At 36.2% G+C, this 11,117-nt stretch overlaps 1 protein-coding gene across 1 annotated transcript in view; it reads right to left on the bottom strand.

The window, feature by feature from the left end:
- CCDC172 (coiled-coil domain containing 172) overlaps positions 1 to 10,405 on the bottom strand; it is an 85,468-nt gene extending 75,063 nt beyond the window's left edge. Inside the window, exons 1-2 of the mRNA XM_003787333.3 lie at positions 10,259 to 10,405; positions 9,971 to 10,056 (exon numbers count right to left, since the gene is read on the bottom strand). Coding sequence (XP_003787381.1) covers positions 9,971 to 10,056; positions 10,259 to 10,337 — 165 coding nt within the window. The 5' untranslated portion in view covers positions 10,338 to 10,405. The remainder of the gene's footprint in view (positions 1 to 9,970; positions 10,057 to 10,258) is intronic.
- Between the last annotated feature and the right edge of the window lie 712 nt (positions 10,406 to 11,117).

Raw genomic sequence — 11,117 nt, forward strand, 5'->3', positions numbered from 1 at the left:
TTCTGTTCCATACATCTACCTCTCTGTTTTTGTGCCAGTACCATGCTGTTTTGATCACTATTGATTTATAATATAGTCTGATGTCTGGTAGCATGATTCCCCCTGCTTTGTTTTTGTTTCTGAGTATTGTCTTGGCTATTCGAGGTTTTTTCTGATTCCATATGAAATGTAGTATTATTTTTTCAAGATCTTTAAAGTATGACAATGGAACTTTAATAGGGATTGCATTGAAATTATATATTGCTTTAGGTAGTATAGACATTGTAACAATATTAATTTTTCCCAGCCATGAGCAAGGTATGTTTTTCCATTTGTTAGTATTTTCAGCTATTTCTTTTCTTCGAGTTTCATAGTTCTCTTTATAAAGATCTTTCACGTCCTTTGTTAGGCAAACTCCCAGATATTTCATCTTCTTTGCTGATTTCTTTTCTGGTTGTATTTATCTTTGTTCATTATTTACATGGTTTTTGTTTCTAGTCCTTATCTTAAACATTGTTATTGTTATTAAATTTTAAGCCTCTTTAATTTTGTGAAGGTAAAAAGTGGAAACCAAATAAACACATCATGTACATGTACAGAGAAAATTAAAAAAAAAAAAAAAAAGAAAAGAAAATAGTATGACCTTAAAGACTTTCTGGTAGTATCTTGGGGACCCCTATGAAGCTACAGATAACACTAAAAGAACCAATGGTCGAAGGTGACAACTGAGCAGCAATCTAGGATTTGCATGAGACTGTCCTGGTATTAGCACTGAAAAATCTTGTATCTCATAAGAATAATTAGTCACCTAGTCACCTGTGGGGAGAGACATAAATGAAGTGAGTGTGAATGACAAAATAATAGCTGAGGGATGAAATATTTCAGGCAAACAAAGAAACAAAAACCCACCAAGTACAAAGGCCCTGAGGTCAAAATTGGTTGGTATATTCCAGAACAGAAGAACCCGTTACAAAGGCACACACCCCTAGAAAACCTGATTGTCCCCAGACAGGCCAGACACTCAGTGATTCTTTCTGCCTATTTCCAAGTTTTGATGATTATTCATGACAATTGTAATAAGGCCTTTTCTATATAGAATTACAGAGAAAATTAAGACCCATTATAAACTTTTTCAAAATTAAAACATCAAAATTTTTTAGTTTTCAGTTAGGTTGAAACTGCTTGATGTCAATCCTATAATTAGGGAAGAAAGGTGTCATGTTTGTGAATTATTCATGGTGTAACTGAGAAGCTGCTTAATGAATACTTGTTGAATAAATAATTATCCAATGTGTGATTGGAAATATTAGGGGAAGTGAGGAATATAACTAACTGATTTTCCAAGAAATCATAAATCCAAAAGTAGACTGCTAAAAGATGATTCTTTTGTGTTGTACAGTATTATCAGGCTAGAAAACTAAATTTTTTTTTCTTTTGAGATAGTCTCACTCAGTCACCCTGGGTAGAGTGCCATGACATCATAGTTCACAGCAACCTCAAACTCTTGAGTTCAAGCAAACCTCTTGCCTCAGCTTCCCAAGTAATTGGGACTATAGGTCTGCCACAGTGCCAGGCTAATTTTTCTATTTTTAGTACAGACAGGGTCACTCTTGCTGAGGTTGGTCTTGAACTCCTGGGTTCAAGCAGCCCACCTACCTTGGCCTCCCAGAGTGCTAGGATTATAGGCATGAGCCACCTTGTCCAGCAAAAACTAAATTTTAATCTCATGCTTTCTGCTTACTGTGCCACAAATTCACAGCTTTTTAATTAGAAGACTGTCCTTTCAGTTCCTGGAAAGGAATCTTTTTGTTGTTGTTCCTTAACATTTCAGGCTCAACAATTTATTTAGAGTAGCACTTAAAAGAAATAGAGGCATTGGCAGATTTTACAATTAGAAACAGTGCTTAGATTTTTCACTGTGTGGATCCAAGCCAGAAATGTGCAACTTTTATTATTTATAAATACTTGCAAACAGAAAGGCTATCTGGTATACTATTGTGGAGTTTGCTGTAAACTGCTATTACTATGAAATATTCTCCAGATTTTCTTTTTTTCTTTCTTTTTCCTTTTTTTTTTTTTTTTTAGAGACAAAGTCTCACTTTGTCACACTTAGAAAAGTGCCTTGGTGTCACAGCTCACAGCAACCTCCAGTTCTTGGGCTTAGGCAATTCTTTTGCCTCAGCTACCCAACTAGCTGGGACTACAGGTGCCCACCACAATGCCCAGCTATTTTGATGTTGTTGTTGTTGCACTTTGGCGGGGGTCAGGTTCGAACCCACCACACTCGGTCTATGGGGCCAGCGCCCTACTCACTGAGCCACAACCACTGCCTCCAGATTTTCTTAAGATCATGAAAACTAAGTAGATAAAAATGAATCCAATAACTGCTATATATGATATTTTTTGCTTCATTTAGAAATGTAATCATTTCAGTTCTATTAATATGAAGAGAGATGATTACTTCTCAGTGACTAGGTATTGCCATGAAACAATTGTAACCACACATATGACCATTAATAAAGGAGCTCATGTTAAGACTATATGTGCCAAAGGAACCATAGCATCTGAAAAGATGTTCAATATCAATGTCAGTAGGTACTGGAAATAGAAACCACAATAGGATGACTCCACACCCAATAATATGGCTTTAAAAAAACCCACAAAAAACCAAAATTAATACATGTTAGCAAAGACATAGAGACGCTGGAATCCTTATATCTTGCTGGTAGGAATGTAAAATGGTACAGCCCCATGAAAACAGATAGGCATTTGCCCAAAAAAGTTAAACCAAAAAATTCTATTCCTAGGTGGAATATCCAAGACACTTGAAAATATATGTTCATCTAAACATTATGCAGATTTTCATAGCAGTACTATTCACAACAGCTAAAAAGTAGAAACTACCCAGATGGCTGACTGATAAAGGGATACACAATATGTGATAAATACACACACACGCACACACAGAGGAATCCTATTTAGCCACAAAAGGAATAAAGTATTGATACATGCTACAACATGGATGTTCCTTGAAAACCTACCAGATAAAAGAAGCCTGTCATAAAAGGCTTCTGTTTATATGAAATGACCAGAGACAAAATGTGGATTAGTTGTGAACTTGGGCTGGTAGAGTTAGTGGGAGATGGGAAGATGACTGATAATATGTATAGGGTTTCTTGAGGGGGGGAGTGATTAAAATGTCCTAGAATTAGATTGTGACGGCTGCACAACCTTGTGAAGACTAAAAATCACTGCTTTGTCAGGTTTTAAATTTATTTTTATATTTTTAGAGTGACCCAACAACTGTGTCCCTACCCTCAACTTAAGAAATAAAGTATCACATGTAGCTTAAGTGCCCTGTATATCCTTTCCTGATTACAGTTATCTTCCATCCCTATCAGAGATAATCACTATTTTGATGTGCTATTTATCATACCCATGAATGCCATTAAACCTTTCTAGATATTTATATATCCCTCACAAGGTATATTTTTGTTTTGCATATTTTTAAATAATATTATACTTATGTAACTTTGATAGGCTTTTTAAAAAAATATTACATTTTAGAAACTTATTATTTGTAAGTTATCATTAAGTAGCTTTTCACAATGACATCTAGCACTAGGAAATTTGAGGTCACACTCTCAAGAATAATAATTAAATCTATTAATTTTTTTAATCAATTCAATCAGATTATTTCTCTAAGCATCCCAAACCATCATTAATTGAGTCCTTGTTCAAATAATATGAAAGGCTTTTTAAGGACTCCAACAAAAAACAACTCCTACTTAACTGAGGCTAATTCAGAGGGGAAAACCTTGCATTATATTCTGTCATATGTGATAAATCATACTAAGAGTAAATGATAAACATAATCAATAATTAACAAGAAATATTTCAACCAACTACAGGGACTCTTCATGGCCATTAAAACTGGTGGTGTAGACCCTGTGCTTGCTTCCCTAACAAACATTTCCTTTGTCCTTTATAACTAGTTAATGTTTTTTTTGAAACCTGAAACATATCCAGACAGCCCACTGAATATGGGAGGAGTCACTAACCCTTGACCACAGTTACTGGTTTAGAGATAGTCAAATGCCACAATTCTTGAAAATAAGACAGGAGAAATTATCGATAAGGTTCTATGAAAGAAATTGCCCCACTTTTCAGAGAAAGTGTCTGGAACCATCCTTTTCTTCTCTTTCTGATTTTGAACAAGAAAATATATGACCCTAAGAGTTGTTAGTAATTTTCTAGGGAACACAAGGGCAATCAGTCATACCATTCTACTTTACTAATAGAATTCCAATTTTGATCAGAGTAGTAACAGACCCCATTAAAAATACATTCCCAGACTCCTCTGCCAATGTCAACTGCGTGACAAAATTCTAACCCTTGAGATGAAAGCGTAGGTCTTTGAAGAGGACTTCCCTTCCCTAAAACAACATAAAGCCACATGAGGGGAAGCCTTTTGGTATTTCAAGCTTTCCTCTTTTTCCAGCTAGAATTCAGATATAATGCCTAGTGATGGGAACAGTGATTACGAAGATGAAAGCTGCATGCTAAGGATAGTGGAACGAAAAACAGAACATGTTGGGATTTTTTAGGATTTATTTGAGCAGCTTTAGTAAATAAATGGCATTGGATTTTCCACCTCAGACTACCCATTACGTGGGACCATTTATTTAGCAAAGCCACCACATGGATTTTTGTTATAAGCAACCCAATGCAATTTCAACTGATGAAACTGCCAAATCAAATGCTGGGTTTTCAGTTACATAAGTCAATAATTTCCCAGTATTGCTAAAGCTATTTTGAACTGAATTTCTATTTCTTGCAACCAAGAGCAAGTACCCTAAGCTGATGAAGCCTCTTTTCTAAGAAATGGTTAATATCACTGACTTAAGGCTCTCAGAGGTAGGGACCATATATTATTCATATCAATCTGTTGCTTGAGTTATATGGATCTTTAATAATGAGTAACCACAATTATAGGAAAATCTTTCCAAACTAACAGTATTATCTCACTTGCATAATGCTACCCAGCTGATAAAGCAGAGGAACAAATATTCTTTCTTACTCTTCTTTAAAGACATATGACACATACATATCAAATTCATTGACATAATAAAGCAAGGAAACTACTTCTAGTGAATCATGTCTTTAATTTCCTGTCACTGAATCTTTAGCACCTGTATCTACTTGCATCCTTTTCTTCTTCCTTGCTCTTGCTATAGTTGAATGGTTAAGAGTGAGAGCTCTCTAGTCTACCAATACAGATGTGAATCTTAGATCTACTATTTACTACCATTTATGTGGTCCTGTGCAAGTTACTTAATTTCTTTGATTCTCAATTTTGCTCACATCCATAATGGGAGTAACAATAATACTAACTTCACAGGGTTCTTGCAAGATTTGAGAAGGTTTGTAAAATGCACAGGCATGATATATAGTAACTACCTATTATTTTTAGGTAGTTACAGTAACTACCCATTATTTTTACAATGCAAGAGGCATTCCTCCTCTTGTCTAAGTCTACTTCTTTCCTTATGTTCTGGATCCCACCCCTTTCTACTTCTTCAGGGACTTAGAACATGTTAAAACAAATGGGTTGAAGAAATGTCATGCAAATACATAAAGATTACAAGCAACAAAGTGTAAGTACCTCCCAAACTGTCTTGGTCATAATTAATGGAAATGTAGGTATATATTAACTTTTGATAAACAGAATTTACATATTATTTTCTATAATTAAGATTAAATAATTCACATGCTATTTAAACAAATGTTAATAAGAGAGGAAAAATAATGCCTTTTTTAAATCCATGTTTTAAAGTCATTTTTAATCAACAATAACATTAAATTTAGGTAGGATATAAATTTTTCTTTGGTAAAACATAAAGAAACAAAACAATACACCTTGATTACATACTCTATTTCAGTTTTATAAATGATAATAATTTGTGGTTTTGTTCTTTCTCTAATTAGGTAATACAGAACTAAGGGATATGACTTTGCCTACTGTTCTGAGAAGGTTCTGAACTTATACCAATTAAGAGAAAGGAATATGTACATTTTGAAGAAAAGTAAACGAAGCCACCTTAAGTTACTTTTTTATTTCAATACAATTTTCCTTTAAAAATTCATGAAATATTCTTTTATTGTTATAATGTTATGCAATAAGTTAAAATTGGAAAAAGAAAAAATAAACAAAATATTCGCAAAATAGCTTCTGATTTTTCTTCATTTACTCCCTCCTCAGGGAATATGGCATTATATTGGGTTTTATGGAAGATTCTTATAAAAATTAAATGCCCAAATTTTAATTATATGCCATTTTTTAAAACAGAACATCTTTTAGATGCTTAAAAGAAACTACAATTGTCCTGTGAGTCCTTATGTGTGGCCTGCTGGATCACCAATACTATAAAACCTTTCTGTGACTATCAGAAGCTTTCAGTATATTGGTAAGCATTAATGCAAATCCAGGGCATGTTCTCATCTTTCTATTTTCATATTACCAAACCTAACCAGGCATACTGTAGCTGTCCAATTCACAAAGTACTAATACTGGATAATCTGAGACTTCTGTAACCATATATTTTAAAGGACTCATTGAGCCCTGAAAGGCAAATGCTATCATTCAAGTTCTAATTACATGCTACCTGGGTTTTAGAGAACAGAAAAAAAAAATGAATACTGTACTTACTAAGTACATTTTTGACCAAAATAAATGCCCAAAATATTTTCTGAATGTATCACTGTACAATAACTCAAGCACTGCTCTATTCAAATTATGTTCTTTCTCCTTATGCTACTTGCACTTGATAAATGGGTCAATAAATGCCAAGTTAAATATTCAAGTAAATATATTTTCATTGTTATTGGCAGACATATAATTAACTCTGAGACTAAAAGAAACAAGAAATCAATTTATGATTACTTCTTTAGTTCTTCCCATTAGTCATTTACATTATAATTGTGGTTCCACTTTTAAAATCTTTATACACACACACACACACACACACCATCTTGACTATAATTATAAATCAAATTACTTCAACTACATTAGTATTGTATGAACTGTGAACCTCATATGTTAATTTTATTAGTAAGATACACATGTATTATTACCCATGTATATGAGGTGATTAAAAAGCAATGCACATTTGTGAGCCTTTATTAATTAGTAATTTCAGCAAATGTTTCTAAACAATGTTAGGGATTTTCTCTGTCTTCTCTCTAGTGCAAACAACTGAATCAATGTTCTTTTTTTAGAATATGTGTAACTTGTTGTATATGTCAACAAATTACAATTCCATTTTCAGACAAAACAGGCTGCTAACAAAAAAATATTACAAAGAATAAGCTTTCTTTCAAAAATTTATTATCTGTCAGGTCAATGTCTTCACTAATCCAGGAAAAATGTATTTTGTACAAAACTTATACAAGTGACCTTTTAAAAATGTGTATTGCCCTAAACTAGATGCAAAGCTTCAGATACATTATTATACATGAATTTCATGAAGAAGAAAGATTGAGATGAGCTCAAGAATTCTGCTGTAGGCTCAGTGCCTGTGGCTCAAGCGGCTAAAGCACCAGCCACATATACCTGAGCTGGAGGGTCCCAATCCAGCCCTGGCCTGCCAAACAACAATGATGGCTGCAACCAAAAAATAGCAGTGTTGTGGCAAGAGACTGCAGACCCAGCTACTTGGGAGGTGGAGTCAGGAGAATTGCTTGAGCCCAGGAGTTGGAGGTTGCTATGAGCTGTGATGCCATAGCGCTCTACCAAGGGCAATAGCTTGAGGCTCTGTCTCAAAAAAAAAAAAAAAAAAAAAAGAATTCTGCTGTAATAAAACATGCTGTCATTAACCAACTTCTACTTTCATTACAGTAGTTTGTTTTTTAACTATGTGTCAAGGACAAGTCCTTTAACCTCTCAGTTTCCTCATGTCTAATGAGGAGATAATGATGGTGTCTCATAACAAAATTCCAGTTAGGACCAAAGAAGTTAATATAATATAAGTGAAGTACTTACCGTGTTTCCCCAAAAATAAGACGCTGTCTTATATTTATTTTTTCACAAGAAGACACACTAGGGCTTATTTTCAGGGATGTCTCCGCACCGAAATGATGGAATGGCTATGCAGATACACTGCATAGCCACGCCCATCACTAGGTCTTATTATGGGGTAGGGCTTATACTTTACAATGCATAGAAATCCTGCTAGGGCTTATTTTGGGGGTAGGTCTTATTTTCGGGGAAACATGGTAGAACTGTGCCCACCATTTACTAAGTGCTCACAGTTTACCTATTACTTCTATTAGCTTTAGTTACCAAGACTGAAAGTATCTTAATTATTTTTTTTTTATTAAATCATAGCTGTGTACATTAATACTGTCATGGGTCTAAATTATTTTAAAAAAAAAAAAAAAGCAAGCTACTTCATGTTATTTTTAATGCTCCGAATATCCCACCGGCTTTTAGCATTGTTCGTAGCAGTAACTTTATCTGCTACTCACAGTCAAAATAAGAGCCTGGATCTCACTGAAAAGCAATTCCAAATTCTATTTTAAAAGTCTCTCCCTTTCATCTATCACACTATTAGTACTCAATTCATTTAATACCCTAATGTATACTGTGTGCTAGGTATTTAATACAGGCAGTGGGAAGATAAAAAAAAATTCTAGAAATGTTCCTTATGGGGGATACAAACACAAGTAGTATTGGTATTTAATAAAAAAAAAAGTTTTTACCAAGATTTCCACGAGTAATTTTTGATGAAGACCTAGAGAAAAGACCTGAAGCTCACCAGGTGGAAAAGGGTTCTATAATTTATTCACCCAAACCCCCCTGAAATTCCTCACAGTGGTAAATTTAAAAAGACATATCTGAAAGTAAACAGACTTCCTCAATGAGTCTGAACTGCACATTGCTTCTTTAGTACTCTGAATATTGAATCAATATTTTTAAAAAACTGTCTGCCTCCACCCATCCATAGCGAGGCCCTCATCACGACACATTTAAATTATATTCTTAGCTTCTCATCTGTTCTCATCCTCCCCATCAGAGCTCAGAATGATCTTCCTAAGCTACTCCTTTTTTTTTTTTTCTTTTTTGGTAGAGACAGCATCTCCCTATGTTACTCAGGCTGGCCTCAAACTCCTGGACTCAAGCCATCCTCCCAGTTCAGCATCCCAAGTAGATGGGACTAAAGGCGCACATCACAGCACAACAGCTATCTAAAACCACTTTTGTCACACTGCTCCCTGATAGAAAACCCACAATGGTTTCTTACTATTTCCAGATATCAGCCTTCTATTTTGACTAGAGTCCTCTTGTAATATGCCTTGGGCATATCAGCCTTTTCCCTTTCTTTGGAATGTTTTTCTGTTACTTTTCTTTGCCTCTCCAAAACACTATCCACCCTTCAAGTCCCCCTACGAGAAGCCATCAGACTCTCCCACTTCTATTTAGAATAACGTAAATTTAAAAATGCTGCAGATACAAGAGAAATGCAAGTGGAAAAAGTATACTTTTAGATGAAAGACATGTCCACAATGTGGCAAGAAGTAAAAAACAAAAGACAGAGGTTCATTTGAAAATTACATTCAATCCCTGCATCAACATAGCACACTTAAATTATTTATATTCAAAATGTATATACTGTACCAACTACTTATTGAATAAGTAGAATAATTTTTCTTCCAATTAACAATTGCGCTTTTAAAATCTTAAGCATCCCACAAAACAGACAACAAATTCTTCACTACTCTAACTAGTTTTCTAGAGCAAACTCATAATAGAATTGAAGGTGTCGCTAGATTTGGAAATTTAAATATTACCAGGTAACATGAAACTACACTTACCAGCATAGAAATAGCTTGTTTTCTACTTTCAGGATAATGATGAAAGAGTGAAATACCTCCCCGCCAAGTTAACATAGACTTTTTCAAGCGACAATTAATATGCTCTCCATGTCAATACCTTAGATTCCAACTTGATTTTCTCTTCATTCAGCGTTTCTGTTGCTTTCTTAATTTTTTCACGACATCGAGTTATTTCCGATCTTCCTGTAATACAAATTAAATCTTTAAATACATCTATCTAACGTCCCATTTGGGTAGCATTTGATAAGGCACCTGTCAGCTGGCTTTCCCTCAAAATGGCAAGCAAGCTTCCCCTAACTGCTCTGACCTCTGGGGTTTCCTTCTGCTTCAAATACCCAGCTCCTAAAGGCAAAAGGCCCCAAGGAAGGGACAGAAACCCCCAGACCTTCTCGAATCAAACGGCGACTCTCCTCCGCCTGATGCTCGGTGAAGATGATGTGCTGAAACAAGGACTCTAAGCTCATCTCAGGCCCGGGCTCCTGCGGATCCTTTTCTCACCGCTGAATATTTTATAACCAAGCCTGAAGATCCTGGAAAGCACAGTAAGGAAGGATTCTTCTAGGACTACTCTCAGATAGACCAGCCTCCAAGTTCCTGTCACCTGCCCGCACCAAGGACAGAGCCCGACTTGGCCCGGGGTCCAGGGACCGCTGGCCACGGCCCTTCCCGCGCTCGGCCCTTGTTTTTTCCCTGCTACAATTAACAAAACCCCGCTTTTCTCCCTCACGTCCTGAGACAGTTCCAAGCTTGGCCTTTCTCCCGGGAGGAAGGCAGCTCCTCTGGCCTCAGCCTCCCTCACGGTTGGTTTTTTGCTCTGGTGCAAATAAAAATGGAGGCCCCGGGGCTTGGCGGGGGTCTGAGGAGCAGCCCTTTTGTGGCCAGCGTTTTAATCCTAGTCCCCTGCCCTTTTAGGGATAAGGTCTTCAAAATGCTCTGATCTCTCTGCAAACAGGCACTCCCTAACAATACCTCAGGCCAGAAACCTTCACGAAGCCTCGGCCCGCACCTCAGGCCCACACCTCAGGCCCTTCTGGTCCGCGAGAACTGAGCTACGGAGGCCCGTTGCGCCCATCCCGCGTGGGGCGATTCGCTCGAGCTTTGCGACCCTCCAGGGTCTGAAGTTCTATCAGCGTTAGGGTGCTCGGCCTCCAAGGCACAAATACCAGGGCATGCTAAAGTACAAAGTACCCGGAATTCTAAATATAAACTTTTGCAAAGTCTTATCCTTTGACGATGGCAAAGAC

The sequence above is a fragment of the Otolemur garnettii genome, unplaced genomic scaffold, assembly GCF_000181295.1.
Source record: "Otolemur garnettii isolate 467f Iridium unplaced genomic scaffold, OtoGar3 scaffold00021, whole genome shotgun sequence".
Classification (NCBI taxonomy): domain Eukaryota; kingdom Metazoa; phylum Chordata; class Mammalia; order Primates; family Galagidae; genus Otolemur; species Otolemur garnettii.